We start from the raw sequence: 17,814 nt of genomic DNA, 5'->3' as shown, positions 1-17,814 counted from the left end.
TTTTAAAGAAAGAAAAATAAAATAAGAACAAATATTTCTCTTTTCGAATTATATATTTTTTTGTTTAAGGACAAACATTGATAAAAGCTTATGATATTGAATTATTGAAGTCTTTCTGCATAGTGAGATTTTTCTTAACTTTGCTATGTTAGACAAAATGTCTGTAAATCTCTTATAGATATGTTTAATCTGTTACCTATGTACAAAAGAATGGTATGACCACATTACACTGATCATTCCAATAGAGATTTGATACATGTATTTTAAATGCTAATTTAAAATAGGTAAGGATTATTGAATATCCTGTCGTTCGTCATCTCGAATGCTAGAATATTAGATGCCTTACCAGTATTTATACAATTAAACACGGTGCAGATATAACATGGACATCAGTGGCGAACGGTCCATAGAACCCGACTCTTGTCGGTTTCCCGTTATGTAGAATCTAATTATTATTAGAAGGATTTGCAGACCGCATTTATGCATATTACCTATAACGCACTCTTAGTAAAACAATGACCCATTCCAAAATCAATTTGTGGGAATCGTCAAACAACCTTTGACTGCCTCGGTGGCGTAGTTGTATTGCATGTCCGGTACAATAGCGCTCTGAGGTCCTGGGTTCGAATCCCGGGTCGGGCAAAGTGATATTTGGGTTTTTCTGCTCAGTATCAGCCCGGAGTCTGGAATTTGTGGCCGATATGGCGATAGGCTTGCCCCCTATCACATCATGGGACGGAACATACTTGGCGAAAAGTGGGTGCCCTAGTTGCGCCTCTGCATACCCCTTCGGGGATAAATGCGTGATGTTATGTATGTATGTATGTCAAACAACCAATTTCTGTTTGCGACCTTTTAGTTTTTTCCTTTTTTTTCATGCTATAGGTTTCATTTTTTACCTATCTTTAATAAGCTCCATTTTATAGCATCTTAAAAAAGGTAGCAAACAAAAATTTGTTTTCCGATGACTGCCACAAATTATTAATTTTGAAATAGGTCATTATTTTATTATGAGTGCGATATGTTGTGATGGGTTGTCTTTCGGAAAATTTCTCATTTCACCACTGATTGATACAGATGTCCATACAGAATTATACGATTCTTGAATAATTTACACATAATTCATAGATTTTTGGCAATTCGGTTGTATATTTCTGATTCGGATATATTTTTTGCAAACGGAAATGTATTTTTGGTACATAAAAGGACGCTGGAAATAGAATGTACAGATATTTCATGGCAAAAATACAGGTAATACATATCAGTAACCTGGCAGCACTGTATTATAATTTAGTCTTTGTGAGGGAATATAGTCTTGTATCTAAACTTATATAATTGCTGTATTGTACAATTAATAGTTCGACAAAACGCACCCTTAGAAGTAAGGTGACCTAACTAAAGAAGGCAATTTGTGAGAAACGTATAAGAGATTTGAAATAATATAGAATTGGGCGGTAGTCGAAACTGAGAATCTCTGTTTATATAATTTTGTTTTTTTCTCGTCAAAGTGTTGCTCTGGAAGGTCGATTATCAAAATCAGATTTATAAATTTTGAGGTCACTTTAGTTCTAAGGGTACGAAAGGCCTGTTTGAAATATTGTTTTTTCTTTCCTGTATATATTACATTAAAATCAGTCGTTCCGTATTTTTGTATGTAGTATTGTATGCATTGAATGTGTTATTGATAGAAATCTTATTTATATCGTTATACTAAATCGATCTCATTTGAAGCAATTATTTCTTTTAATATGAATAGTTATTTCTCAACACAAGTGCTATCATGACTTTAATATTGTATATTAAGTATTTTTTGTATAACTATATATTATATATGTTTTCGTTTAATAACGCAATGTCAAAATGACCCTGTACAAATATAATTGTACGTAAAAAATATACAACTATTAATCGTAGCCAAGATTTGATGTAAGGAAGGACATAAGTTATGAAAAAAAATATCTGAATGTATTTATTCGTTCCATATGCGACAATGTCGCTTACGGGTGAAGTAGTAAGGATGTTTTTTGTGTAACAAAAAGATGCCTTATTTTCGCTATGTACGCGTTCTGTACGAAATAGAAGTACCTTACGAGTAAAAGCAAATATAAGGTATTTTCAACCTAATATATATGCCATTACGTATGTTCTCAGCTAGCCAAAGACTTGTTACTAACGCCATCTATTGTAAGACACATAAGAGTTTAACTCAAAATAAATTAAATAATTTTTTGTAAAAGCTATTTTGTAAGTTACATTTATTTTGAGAAATAATCAAACACTTATTGAATCTCGTAATTAGTATCTAAAAAAAGCAAAAAATAAATTTTATACAATCCAACACGCATATTGGAATTTTTATTTATTCCTCTTTCAGGCATTTCATACTGAATTGCAAATTATTCCCAAAATTTCGTTACATCATTTAAATACTAATAGAATAAGAACGTAAAGCCGTTGGTCCTGCGCCTGATCTCTCTTCGGTCATGTCGGATTGCCGTCTCCCTGAACTATGAGAGTGAAGGAACAGATAGTGCACTTGTGTAATGCACACTTGTGCACTATAATATCTCCTGCGTACTTGGCTGATCTCCGTTGAGATTGGCCGCCGTGGCCGATATTCGGCTAGGAGGGATTCACTTATAGAATTTGAATAAATTTACAAAATGAGTTCCTCGTCTTCTCTAAGGACCTTTTTGTATTTGTGGTCAAATCTTACTGTAAATATGTGAGATTAACGAATATAAGGGTTATTGACCCTAGTTAGCTTATTGTTATATTTGTGTATTGGCAAGACTGAAGAATTTGCTGCAAAAACTGCCACATAAATTGGAACTTCAAGTATTGCCTTGTCATTACGACTAACGTATATTTCATATTTATTCCTAACACACACAATGTCAATGTGTTGTAGAAGCCGGCTTTAAATAAAATCTCGGTAATAATAAATAAAAAAAAATAATTGCACTATATTATATAATAATAATAATATCAGCCCTGTATTATATACTTGCCCACTGCTGAGCACGGGCCTCCTCTACTACTGAGAGGGATTAGGCCTTAGTCCACCACGCTGGCCTAGTGCGGGTTGGTAGACTTCACACACCTCCGAAATTCCTATAGAGAACTTCTTAGATGTGCAGGTTTCCTCACGATGTTTTCCTTCACCGTTAAAGCGAACGATAAATTCACAAAGAATACACACATGATTTTAGAAAAGTCAGGGGTGTGTGCCCTTTGTTTTGAACCTGCGGACATTCGTCTTCGCAGTCCGTTCCACGACCAATTAGGCTATCGCCGCTTTTATCACTATATTAACTTAAGTACAATTTGTGATTATTATTATCCTTTTAAGTATGGCAATACCTGTGTTAGGAGGCCTTGCTCTTCCGAAACAGAAATTAAATATAGATCAAGTAATATAAAAAAAAATATATACAAAACAAAAGAAAATATTCTAAATTTAAAAATACAATGTATGTTGCGTTGTGTGTGTGTTTATATTATAAAATTGTACATATCGGTTTATTTATAAAGGAAGGAAAATCTTTTATAAAACTGTTTACTAGCAAATGTTTTGGTGCTAGGCGCATGAGCGATAATATGGTATTTGAAATGACGAAGCAAATCATTTTGAGCATTTCGTTTAAATTTCAGAATGGTAAAGTTCCTATTCAATTCCAAAATACGAGTATTCGAATTTAGAATTTGTGCCTAACATTGACGTTTATTCTATAGACATGAGCGTCCATAGAAATTATGTGTTCAAAATGTGAACTAAAATGGCAACCAAATCGTCACTGTTATAACCTATTTATTCACTTGAATAACAAATAATTTTACTTATTTCACTAATATGTTTTATTAAAATCCAGGTTTACACTTAGACTCGTTTTTTTATTATGAGCGTCACTCCACACACAACAAGCATCAATATTGACACCATACTAAAATCAGTTTGAATGGGTGACAGTTCAATTCAGTTGAACACAAAGTTCAGAACGCCAAATGGAATACGATTATTCATATTTGGAATTTATGCCAAATTATAAACATGAATTCGAATTTTGAAAAGTTGACGTAATAAAAGGGCATTGTTACTCTTCCCACCTCGATAAAGGCGTGAGCTCATTATTTACCAAATGTTTGTTTATGTCTCGTCTTCCTCTGTGTTTTCCCAATACATCCTAATAATATACCTAAATTAAATTGATAGAGTTGCGTATATTAACTAGGGATTATTAACTTGTTTATTTTAAGGCTGGGTTTCGCCCGCGTATTAGTCTGTTCGTTTTTTTTTCTGGTATACAATTCCTACTGTGTTTCTTTCATATTTCTTGATCCATAGTGCCCCCTGTGATCCACCTCAGGTCCTCAATGTATTTAAAAATGTAATCTAATCCAAGACGTCAAGGTCTATTGTTTGCCAAATTTCATGCAAATCTATTTAGCAATTCCTGAATTAACTTTTAATCGTAGCTAGGTAACTAAGGGTCCAGGGGCAACCCCCCCCCCCCGCAGTGTGTAACACGCTTAACTGTGCGAGTACCTAGAGGCAAAAATGTCCGCAAGTGAACTTTTTTGTAGGATAATTTGTTAGTTTTCATAGGCTTAAAGGTCACTGGTTAGGGTCCGAGTCAATTTGGGGGACGTGGAGAACTGCAGCGCTTCCCTTTGCGTCATCCCGGTATTCACGACCGTGCTTATAACAAAAATACAAACATCTAAACTAGATTCAAAAAATAGAATCCAATTGTTAATTACCATGTTTCTGCGTTGTCTCCAAGGTTTTTTTTATAGTCTTGGCATAGTGGCTCCACTGCACCTGATGGTAAGTGGAATGGGATCCAATAGAATGTCGACTGACGACAGATGATTACCCCTCGACAGTCGACACAATTATGCCGGCCTGTCGGAGCCGGATATACTCAGGCTGATCTTGGAACGCGACACTTACGTGGGCTACTATGACGGGTTTAACACTTTGTGTATGGTCGCTATCCGGGCGGATATAAAATATATCCTACCACTAACAAAAGTTTAGGGTGTGGCTTCCATTATAGCGTTTATTAGTAATCTGTATGTGATCGGATTGTTTGTTAAGTTTGAACGTCGCGTCAAATGACGTCACATACTTCAATACAACTTGCAGATACTCTTCTGGCGGTTAGGGGCCGTTCAAGTATTATGTAACACAATTTGGAGGGGGGGGGTCTTGTTACGATACGTAACAGACGCGGGATGGGGGTTCGTACAACGCGTTACGTAACATTGTTTTTTTTTTATTTCAAAACAATAACAAAGGTATTTTAGCGATTTTAGCGGCGTAAAGGTTGACGCCGCTGTGGAGGAACAGATGGTTGCGTTCTTCTGTGGAAGGGAAAGATTTCGAGTCAGGCAGATGTTGCGTCTAATCGACCGCGGCCCCTCCGACAGTTCTTATTCGGAGGTGGTATATATGCTGCACGTCGCGCAAATTGTGCAAGCGTGATTCAGGATCGATGTCGCCATCTATCGTGATTGCTGTGTGATACTACTCCAGTTGTGTCACTGCATCGATCCTCTTGCAGTTCCAGCGATGTTGACAAGATGGCGGTATATGCACTAACCGTACCGCCACACGATTTTCCGGTACTTTGCGTAACATAATTGTGGTAATTAGAAAAACATTGTCACTTTAGAGATACATAACTTTTTGAGGGGGGGGGGGGTCTTCAAAAATTGCGTTACGTAATACTTCAACGGCTCCTTACGTCAGGCGGGCGTGGTGTAAAAACATTGTGTGTAAGCGAAGGAGAAACAAACAAGCCGTTTTTCTGGTGGTGGGAATGTACATAAACAGTCACTAGTGGCTGTAGCTAATATCTTTGTCTACTTGATTCTAATTGTTAACGCTATATGTATATAATAATAATATCAGCCCTGTATACTGTCCCGCTGTTGGGCACGGGCCTCCTCTACTACTGAGAGGGATCAGGCCTTAGTCCACCACGCTGGCCTAGTGCGGATTGGTAGACTTCACACACCTTCGAAATTCCTATAGAGAACTTCTCAGATGTGCAGGTTATGTCGAGTTCCCTTTCTTTCTTTTGACTGCCTTGATGGCATATTTGTACTGCATGACCGGTACGACAGCGCTCTGAGGTCCTGGGTTCGAATCCTGGGTCGGGCAAAGGTATTTTTGAGTTATTCTGCTCAGTATCAGCACGGAGTCTGGAATTTGTGGCTAATATGGCGATAGGCTTTTAGCGGCGTAAAGGTTAACGCCACTGTAGAGGAACAGATGGTTGCGTTCCTCTATAGAGGGGGAAGATTCCCAGTCAGGCAGATGTTGCGCCTGACCGGCCGCGGCCCCTCCGACGGTTCCTATTCGGAGATGGTATATATGCAACGCGTCGCTCAAATTGTGCAAGCGTGATTCAGGATCGACGTCGCCATCTATCGTGATTGCTGTGTGATATCACTGTAGTTCCGTTACTGCATCGATCCTCTTGCAGTTCCGGCGATGTTGACAAGATGGCGGTATATGCATCGTTTGTACCGCCACAGGCTCGCCCCCTATCACATCATGGGACGGAACACACAAGGCGAAAAGTGGGTGCCCTGGTTGAGCCTCTGCATACCTCTTCGGATATAAATGTGTGATAATGTGTGTATTTGTAAGTTCCCTTTCCCAAATTACACCTTTTGCCACTGGGCATTAGATACACTATATATTGACTAGAGATGATTATATCTAATCGACATATTTTTACGATGTTTTCCTTCACTGGACATGTGTTTTTTCCGTGCATAAAATTTATAAAAACCCTTTACGCGTTGAAGTTCAACGCATTGCCGTCACAAACAAGAATGAACAGGACAGAATATGGATTTTACGTACCGTGAGCCACGAAACTAGAGGAAATACGCTTATACAACCTACTTACCCAGTGGAGTTTGGATGCGCAAAGCTCTATCTATATTCTAGAAGAGTTAAACGTAAAATAACTTAAAAAATAGATATCTGTCTCTTTTTTCTATACAACGCAATAAAATAGTAAAAAAGAGACAGACACTAATACTAGAGCTACATTCTTGATTCTTGCCGCAAACTATAAATATCAAATCTTGGATCTTGGTGATCGCTTCTCGTTTTGGACATAATCCCATATATGAATGGACTATAAAATATAAATTTCAGTTTTCTGCATTGTATTTTGAATTTTATATGTTGTAAATTAAACCTTATTTCTAATCGAATGCATTACTGAAAGACATGAATCACTAGTACGCTCGTTTTGAAGCCACAAGAGCGCGCATAAATATGTCTGTTTGTAGCACCAAGGACTCAGTTACACGAAGAACATTGTTGAATAAAGTCTGAATGAAAAAATCAGAGGCGTTGTACGCATCCTCCTTGCTGCAAATTTAAGCAAATTTCATGTGGCGGCAGTCATCTTTATTCTTCACTTATGTCGTAGGAGTTTTGGCGATAGAAGGAAAAGGTATGTAAACTTTTTAGAATTCGTTTTTTTGTAATTTTCGTGTTACGAATTTTAAATTTGGAATTGTGTTTGAATTTCTTCAATTGAAGTTTTATAATCTTTTTACGAGGCGATAATTACTACGGAAATGTTTTTTTTTATTTTGGAGTTCTTTTCTTAAACCATTGTTTTTGTTAATATGTTTTTGAATTAACATGTTCATTTATTTCGTGTGTGTGTGGTTTTTATATGATTATAATCAAATTGATATTCAAATATAATATAATCATTCGATTGTGCTGCAATTAAGACCAACATAATATTTTATTCTTAGCTATATTTATAATATCAATAGTTTAAATGCCGTTAGATAACAAATCAATGTTTTAAACTTTTTTTATACTGTTATTTAAAAAATAGCATGATTAAACGAACAGGAATATAGGCCATAAAATAAATCAAATTGACGTCATTAGCAAATTGTTTTTTTAAACAAAATTCATAGAAGAGTCATTGAGCGATACACGCATCAACTGTTATCCTTTGATGTAAGCACAATTTACCAAAGTTTCATCTCAATCGGTTTAATACCCGAAATGTATTTTTTTGCATTTAGTTGTATTTATAGCCGCTGCTTATCCTCATTATGACTAAGGGGATAACCCGTTTGAATATTTGTTGATGTATCCTGTTTTGAGTTGTATTGATAATAGAATTTAAACCTTGCCTGGTTCTAATTGGCTTCATTTTCGCAATCAACTATTAGAAATAGTTATACTTTTATTGACAGTTACTTAATATGACTTCAATAAAAAACGATCGAAACCCAATAAAAGTTGTGGATTCGTCGATGTTTCATCGGGGTCATAAATAATTTAACATCAATTTTTTTATTATATTTGGTCATATTTTAATTCGTTATCATGGTTTTAGGAATAAAATTGTATTCCTAAAACTATGACGTTCGTGGTCACAGGACGAACTGAGATGTTAGTCATCCGCAAAGTGAAAGTTACAACCAATACAGCGGGACAAAATTTAAATATAAAAAACCGTGATAAAACCTGGAAAAATAGTTAAATTTTAATGTCTAACATTCGCGTAAACATAAGAAATCATTAAAACATATATTCGTTTTTATTTTTAAAAAGACATCGGCTTGTTACAATTTTATTACATATTTGTTTGAGGAAAATATATAATACAATGGCACGCGCACAAACGGGTATTTCCTGATGCGTTGACCTTTAGGGATTTCCTCTCGTATCACGATGTATATACCACAACCATTTAATGGCAAAACTAAAGTTGCAAACGAAGCTAGGTGAGTTTATCAACTCTATGTGAGATATCTTTCATACCATTTCATGTCTCAGGATGGCGAGTGCGATACCAAACAATACTTTGTAATTCAAGGTGTTGGATGGTGTTACTGTTTATCATGTCTCAGGATAGCGAGCGCAGTAGAATACCACAATACTTTGTAATTCAAGATGTTAGTGTTTCTACTGTTTATGGGCGGTCGTATCGCTTACCATCAGGCGAATGGCAAGCTCGTCTCGTCATTCAAAGCAATATAAAAAATAATTCAGAATTACATTGACACATGTTTAAAAACCATCAAATTGATATGAAAGTCAATGTTGAATGGATAGTTTGTCACTTTTCAAATATTTTGGATTATAAAGTCAATTTAATGGTTTTTATGGTTTTTTTTTTTATATTATTTAACAAAAGGCATAACACAGAACACAATCATTATAAAGAATACTTAAGCACCAAATTACATTAAGACTAAATTTATTCCTTATACCTTTGCCCTAATTGAAATTCTTGCGTCATTGTAATTCTAAAGGTGTGATGCATGTGTTTAAACTAAGCTGTGCTTTTTTTACGTGTATGGTGAAGTGACCTTTGCATACGATATAAGTGGTTTAGGGTCCATTAGAATGTCGACTGACGAGAGACGATTACTCCTCGGTAGTCGACACAATTATGCCGGCCTGTTAGAACCGGATACACACAGGCTGGAATTTATATTATCTTATTTAAGGCGTAATTTAGATCTTTATTTTTATTTATCAAAAAATAATTTAATACATATTAACGTAATTAATGATCAGACCTCCCCCCCGTCAGCCATATTATCGAAAATCAAAAAACCTTAAGTGCCAACTAACTCACTTGGAGATGAAGATTTTGAAATAAGCCCTTACATAAATCTTAGATAAGTGATTCATTAAATACATTCAAATGGATGAAAGCTTGCTTCAATGTGGTATTGTTTGTATTTTGGTTATTTTAGACAGTAATACTTTAGATACTTTTCGCTATAAACCAACTCATTCAATCGCGTCACACAGAAATTATACAATGAACATTGTGGTTAGTTGACGTATTTATTCAAACAAATATGTTTACTATCCCCGTTTACGCCTTTACTAAATAACAATATACAGATACCTATACATAGTATAAAACAAAGCCCCAAAAGCTGTCTGTTTGTGATCGATTTTCTCAAAATCTACTGAACGGATTTTTGTACGGTTTTTACTAAAAGGTAGTGCCATTATTTAGGAAGGTTTACTTTAATAGTACATTACGGTTTTTTGACTGAAATATAACGATTACTTTTGACGAGGTCGCGTGGTGGTATCTCGTGGGTCGGGATTTACGCGGGACAAAACTTTGTGATACACTGAATCGCACGCGAGCGAAACCTAGTAACATAATAAATTATAACAGGCCGATATCTGTACATCATTGATTTTGAACAAAACTAATATAGTAGCTTTTATTAGAGCAACAAAAGTAAAACAGTTTTTAGAAGTTTTGTCTGTCTGTATGTTTATATATCACGCAAAAACCACTACATAGAATTGAATGCAGTTTTCACCGATCTATTGTTAGAAATCTAACTTAAAACATAGGCTCCTTTTCATCCCGGGAAAATATAAAGCGGGTTTTTCATTCTGCAATATCTTTTTCATGCTACGCGCTATGCGGACGCAGCTTCGAGGTAGTCGGTAATGTTAATTATAGCCATACATATATTATGTTTCCTTAATATATTTAGATATTAATATTTGGTTTTAGAGTATGATATTGTTTCTATATTAGTATTGGGCCGGAGTTTAATATACTTTCTCACTGCGAGGCACGGGCCTCTACTATTGAGAGAGTTTACGCCTCAGTCAACAATAATAACCTTCCTTCTTTGTTCGAAATTCTTATGTAGAGTTAATACGGTTGTAGATTTCTCTACGTATCTAGTTTAAAGCATGTGTGACGTACATGGTTTTTCCTAGGAATTACCTCATAGTAAAGGATATAGAAGGTAAATGCTATATATAAAATATTGTATTAGTAAATGAAACAATTCAATTCAATTATTTTATATAAATTAGCACCACGTTAAGAAAAATAATAATTAAATGATGTTGACGAGTTTTAGCTACCTAATAGGTATTTTTTCCTTATGAATTAACGCACATGCACACACACACACAGATAGATCGAGAGAGAGAGAGAGAGAGAGAGAGAGAGAGAGAGAGAGACGCGCGTGGGACTTTTTATCCCCAGAGCGTAGAGGAAGAGGCGCAATAGGCGCACTCATTCCTCCGTATATATCCGTCTCATGATAGGACGCCACCCTATCCCATATAGCGTACAAATTCCAGGCTCCATGCTGATTCAGTAGAAAAACTCAATATCACTCACGCTTACACTATTAACCAGTTTCTAAGCAAACATCTATTATTTCCTAATGTTAAATAATTTGAGTCAGACACGCCTACGTTGCATAAGTAATAAAAAGATTTTACGGTTATTATCAAGTTTTTTCAAATATTTAAGTTATGACAGGTTTAATAACGACCGTATATTCATATTTATTTGAATTATAATGATTCATTTTTGAGTTATGGTCAGTTATTGTGTTTAGCGTCATGCCTTATTGTTAATTTGTAATGACCTAACGTCATTGAATGTTATGACAAATTACGTTTTTGTTTTTGTTTTTATGTATAATATTAACATTATAAAACACTCGAGTTTGTATTTTTGTGTAATATTTAGAGCTAGTGCGAAGATTATAAGACTTTATTTCTTTTAACTTGAATAATTAATTCAAATTCAATATTTATTGCACCCCACAATCATTATGCATAAGATGTTACATTTGAATACATGTGACATAATTATGGACTCTGTTGACCACGGCAAAATTTCAGTACTTTAATTCCGGCAAAAGATTTTCACGTCGTTCGAGTCGAAAGCAACGAAAGTAATTTATTAAAATCTAAAATTCTACTCACGTTATACTTGAACGGCCTCTCTTCATTTCGTACGAGCTTAATGCAATTTTATCACAGTTTGGTCTCTTACAATCACGGGAGAAAGTTCCGCCATTTATTTATATTAAACTAGCTTTTGCTCACGACTTCACCCACGTGAAGGAGGTTTCCGGGATAAAAATCTCGCTATATATTTTCTCGGGATAGAACGTAGCCTACCTTCCCATGATCTCATAGTATCTCATAGTCTTTTGTGTCATTCGCACACTCACTTTTCTGATTTTTTTAAATATTTGCTATTTTTCATACAAACCTTCTCCAACTATAACGAACACATAAAAGATTTATCCAATTTGGTGCAGCCGTTTGGAAAGCGCGTACAAACATTATGGTGGTTCATTTTTATTTATATAGATAACTAGCGACCCGCCCCGGCTTCGCACGGGTGCAATATTTCTTCACTATTTAATGGATGTTATTATACATATAAACCTTCCTCTTGAATCACTCTATCTATTAAAAAAACCGCATCAAAATCCGTTGCGTAGTTTTAAAGATTTAAGCACACATATGGACAGAGAAAGCGACTTTGTTTTATACTATGTAGTGATATCGTCAACAGGTAAACCTTGTGGTGCTGAAGCAAGCCCGCATCTCCTCCACCACAACCCTTGGCTGGTGTACATAGAATATTACAGGCATCAGCACCTTACAGAGATCAGGTGTGCTGGCACCCTCATCAGCTCGAAGCACGTCGTCACTGCCGCCCACTGTGTTAAGAAGACCAGGTTTTCGCAGTAAGTTCTTCAAATAAGACGAGTTATTTTTATTATGTACGTTCGGCTGTGACCCTACTGCAGCTGAAGGTAAGTGGAGTAAGGTTTAGACAGAGTGTAGAGATGATTATCTTCAGTCGGTCTATCAGAACATATAGACTGGCTCGATAAAGGGCCAGTATGGCAGATTTTATACCTTGTGTATGCCGTCGCTGTCCAGGCGGATACAAATATCTTACCACCGGAATTAGAAACTATACTGACAGTCAGAAGAATCCTTTACCTTTCCATTAGATGAAGATTCAAACCATATTGTCCTACCTGTCTGAATAACAGGATCGACACGCTTTTTAACGTCGAGTGGCTAATCCAGCTCTAATATCTTGGTAAAATGTCGATTCTCATGCCTTTATATTTTTTCTATATTATCAAGTGAAATGTTCTAGGCTTGATTCAGACAAACCTTTAGAGGTCCGAGTACTGATTTCGTAGCTATTCTTGCCTTTAAGCTCCTGCCATAAAAATGGCCAACAGCGAAGCGGGAAATTGTTTTAAAGGTAATCCGAGGCAAAGAAATTGCCTGTTAAAATATCGGGGTCAATATAAAAGAAAAAAAAGTAAGACAAACGTAAAGAAACTAAAAGGGAAATAGGGAGGAATGGGATTGTATGGACACTTTGTCATTTCTACCTTCGTTTAGTAAAGTCAGCAATTCTTTTACAGTCTTGTAGCTCGACTGGGGGAATATGACACGAGGACTGAACAGGACTGCCTTCGGGGGTTGTGTGCGGATCCCTTAAAGAAAATAGCCGTTTCGAAGATCATTGGCCACCCAGGCTACGATGGGAGACAGCATGATATCGCTGTCTTAGTCTTAGCTGAGGACGCTCCGTACACCGGTAAGTCATTCTACGTCTATTTGTAATTGCGATGATATTGGCTAATCCCATCGATATATATGAACTACGTACTTGATTAGGCGTTCCGAACATTCACCGTGTTCAATTGAATTGTACTGCAATCCATTCAAACTGACTTAGTATGGTCAATATTGACAGCTTGTGGTTGTGTATAGAGTGGCGCTCATAAAACAAAAACTCGAGTCTAATTGTTGACCGGGATTGGAATAAAAAAATATCAGTCAAATAAATAAAATTATTTGTTGTTCAAGTGAATAAATAGGTTATAATAGTGACGTTTTGGTTGGCATTTCAGTTCAGATTTTGAACAAATAGTTTCTAGGGACGTTCGTGTCTATAGAATATACGTGGCTTATCCCATTTATACGTGGTAATTTTTCTTTTACGGTACTATATGAAACCACACATTTGTCGTTACATCATTCATGAGTAATGAATATTTTCATTGAAATTCCGGTTTTAGTTTACTGATTTATTAATCATTCTGTAGTTTATTGCGAATATGGTTTGTATGTATTCTGAGTGTATTGTATTGAAAATGTGACGTTGCCGCTCCATCAAATTTTCTTTGTGTATTATTGGCATGTAACTTAAAATGTCTTATTACTTCGTTAGAAACTTATACTATTTTATTTTACAACTTAATCTAAAGTATGGTTAAGTATTGTTTTCAAGAAGATAAGTATATTCTTCTGTTTCGTTTAAATTATGGGTGCCACCATTTATGTATCGATGATTTTGCCAATGTCGAGTAATAATAATAGAAATCAGATCGCCATTTTTATTCCATCTATAAAAGCAATGTCCAAATGGTCCTGTATTATACACACTGATGTTCGAGGTAGAAGAACGTCTAGAAACTGCTGTATTAACTTGGATGGAATATAATAAGAAGACTTAGTTCTAGACTACTTGAATTTCGTATAAAATCTTTCGTACAGTTGCGGGCTTAGCTACAATTATTACGCAAAGCCCTCATTCATCTTCACTTGCTTACAATTCTGATCTAAGTCATATAACTGAAACTCCGTAAGCAATCTTGGTTGTTAAACATATCAAACAAACAGACCTTGATATAATCAAAATTCTCTTTACAGACTTCATTCGACCGGTATGCCTGCCGTCCGGCGATCTGGATCCAACAGCCACCTTCACAGCATCAGGATGGGGGGTCATCCCCTTCAATGGCCACTACAGTGACACCAAGAAGATCTTACTCCTACCCAACTGGGGCATTGCAGAATGCAAGGCAGCTTATTCAAGCATCGACCTTCCTGACGGAGTCATCTGTGCTGGTGGTGAGGAAGGGGTGGATACCTGCAATGGAGACTCCGGGGGGCCCCTCGCTTGGGTCCGTTATAGGATCGAGCTATGGGGGGTGACCAGCTTCGGAAACACGCATTGCGGGACCAAGGACTCCCCTGGGATTTATACAAAAGTAATTGACTATTTGGATTGGATCCAGGAAGTCAGTGCGTCTAACTGAATAAGATGGAGTGGAAGGAGTATAAAATAAAAAAAAAATGACCTCAAATGTATTTTTAAGTAATATAGATACTCAGGAACTTGGAATTAATGCCGACGTAATACAAAAAAGAGATGCGGATCGAAGCTTCAATTTGGACATGGAAGATAATATGAAAATAAGATAAAGGGTAATATTGAACTTGACTATAGAATTGTATAATGATTTCAACTTCAAGCTTTACTTTTAAGATAATGTAAAAACAGGTTAGGCATCAAGTTAAATGCAAGAGAACGTAATTGAGAATGTAATGGCTTTAGACATCCGTTTATTTGAGGTAAAAAAACTACAAATAAACGGATTCTTAAAAGTCAAAGAGACTGAATATGCCAGAGTGCCAAAGATTAAGAAGGAAATAAATTATTATTATTACTAATATTAAAGGCGCTTCGTTTAGTTTGATTTAACTGAATTTGTTTTATGTTTCGATCATACAAAGATGTAACAATGTTCAATACTCATTTTATTGTTGATTAAACTTTATGTTCAAAATAATCTATATAAGTTTCGAAATGAGGTTAAAAAATATGTAGCAAATAAAAAAGACAAAAAAATGATTAACCAAATTGGATATTAAAATTTATTTTTCCAAAAACTTATTTTCATTTAACCCAGCAAATCGTCAACGATTAGAAAACCTAAGAATTTTAATCCAGCACACAGTTTTTATTTATTTATTTATTTAAGGACCTCCAACGAAGGATACACGGCATGTAATAAAAACAATGTCGTAGGCTTTATTATATTATAAGTAGTAATTATAAGTAATTCGTATTAAAGTAGGGTTACATACTTCATCAGTCTCTTCATCAATGGCAAAGTAGCCAAATAGCCCGATTCTGATCGGCTTCTCTTTCGTAATGTATATCTAACTAACTTTTGCTCGCGGCTTCGCCCGCATGAAGAAGTTTCCTGGGATAGTTTTTTTTTCGTTTAAATTACACAAAATCATTATAAATTGTAGCCTATGTGTTATTCTGATGTATAACCAATATTACTGTAAAGTTTCATCCAAATCCGTTCATTAGTTTTTTCGTGAAAGAGGAACAAGCACACATACATCCATTCTCACAAACTTTCGCATTTGTAATATAAGTAGGATTATAATTAGAATTTGCGGACTGTATATAGGCATGTTACTTTCTATATGTTATGTCGGATTCCCTTATTAATTATCCATTCAGAATTATTTTCGTTTATTGTCAATTCTCAAATTCAAATTCAAAGTTTATTGCACCCCACAATCATTTTATACATACGATGTTACATTTAACACGTGATATAAATGTGGACTCAGTCGAGCACGGTAAAATTTCAAGAGAGTGAGAAACTATAATTAAATACTCAATACTTATATTAGGTATATTGTTACGCGCCGCGATTATCGTAGCCGATGATATCGGGCGTTTCCGGATGTATTCGGCTGATTACGGTAAGTATTCGTTCGGACCTCAGAGTTCAGACTGTCAGAAGTGAAGATATGTCACGCGGCAACTATTCTATTATTCTCTGTGGTTGGACGTTGTCAAAAATGTCTAAAATTGTATTCTGTAATTATTTTGCTAATATAATGTTTACTGTAAAAAGAGCGTTTAACAATATGTTATATGCACGTATATATTTTCTTTTTATTATTTTTTTTAATTACACCTAATAGATCTTTTCATTGCTTCTGTAAATTTGTGTTTCAATGTGTGCGTGTGTGCGTGTATGTATGTTTGGTTGTATTGGGGAATCAATAAAACACCACTATTTATCTAACATTTATTGGTAATTTCTAGATCAAAATTGTATAGAACGAAACAATTTAAAGGATAAATCAGTCTTTCGTGTAGATATATAACGTACATATTTCTACTTACATTAAAACTTGGACTTAAGAATCTTAATTAAAAGGCGGAATCAGAATCAGTGTCAAAATATATAATAATGAATAATATTAATCATCACACTAAACATAATCATGTCATGATTTGGGGTAACATCTCCAGAAATACACAGAACTTTGCAATCTTTAAAGACTTAGTCCCGAAATGAAATCATACAAATAGCTATTACTTGATTACGAAAAAGCTTCTAGGCCAACTAAAATGACTGATTATAGAATTATAGTTAACATAATTATTGATTATAGTATAGTTAATTTGCCACTAATTCCGATTCCGTAGATGATTTAATAAATGTTAAACATTACAATGTATTTTACAATTGTATCTACACATCCAGTGTACTGGTATAATTATATACAATATTATACAGAAAAAAACAATTATCGAATTAAATAAATTAAAAAATTACAATAAATTCGTTAAATGTTCGATAGAAATTGATTGATTATTAGAAAGAAATGGTTATATCTTTTAAGAAAATGCCAGAAATAATATAACTTCGCGATTTGATACTAAACATATCACTTATAGTTTCGTCAAAACGGGGGGTCGCTTGTGTACGGTGGTCGGTATTCTGGCGGATATAAATTATATCCTACCACCAACAAATCACATCTGACTTTTTCAGTAAAAAAAACCGAAAGAAATATAAATAGGGAAATATAAAATTTTGAAATCCCATTTCTTCAATGTGAGTAATAATTCAAATGCAAATATCAGAGTACCTTGTAATAGTGAATCAGCAATTTGTATAACCTCTTCCCGAGTAATATTAAATATGTAACTTGAAATGATGTAATCCAAAAGTTTGTTTTATACAATACATTGTGAAAATTGTTATTGATTCACTTTCAATCGAAAGGATTAGTCATTCTCATGTTTGGATGAGCTATTACATGCACTTTTTATAACCAAACTGACTTGTTTAGACCTGTTATAAAAAATA

The 17,814-nt window shown here is 35.0% G+C and overlaps 1 protein-coding gene across 1 annotated transcript; it reads left to right on the top strand.

The window, feature by feature from the left end:
* The first annotated feature begins 7,340 nt into the window (after positions 1 to 7,340).
* On the top strand, positions 7,341 to 15,574 carry LOC115454256 (phenoloxidase-activating enzyme). The gene is made up of 4 exons (XM_037444955.1): positions 7,341 to 7,484; positions 12,381 to 12,555; positions 13,258 to 13,433; positions 14,552 to 15,574. The coding sequence occupies exons 1-4, from the start codon at positions 7,421 to 7,423 to the stop codon at positions 14,938 to 14,940; spliced, it is 804 nt and encodes a 267-aa protein (XP_037300852.1). The 5' UTR covers positions 7,341 to 7,420; the 3' UTR covers positions 14,941 to 15,574.
* The last annotated feature ends 2,240 nt before the right edge of the window (positions 15,575 to 17,814 follow it).

Source organism: Manduca sexta, chromosome 5 (genome assembly GCF_014839805.1).
Source record: "Manduca sexta isolate Smith_Timp_Sample1 chromosome 5, JHU_Msex_v1.0, whole genome shotgun sequence".
In the NCBI taxonomy this organism is placed as follows: domain Eukaryota; kingdom Metazoa; phylum Arthropoda; class Insecta; order Lepidoptera; family Sphingidae; genus Manduca; species Manduca sexta.
The sequence above is the reverse complement of the archived record's forward strand: the minus strand, read 5'-3'. Positions and strand labels throughout refer to the sequence as shown.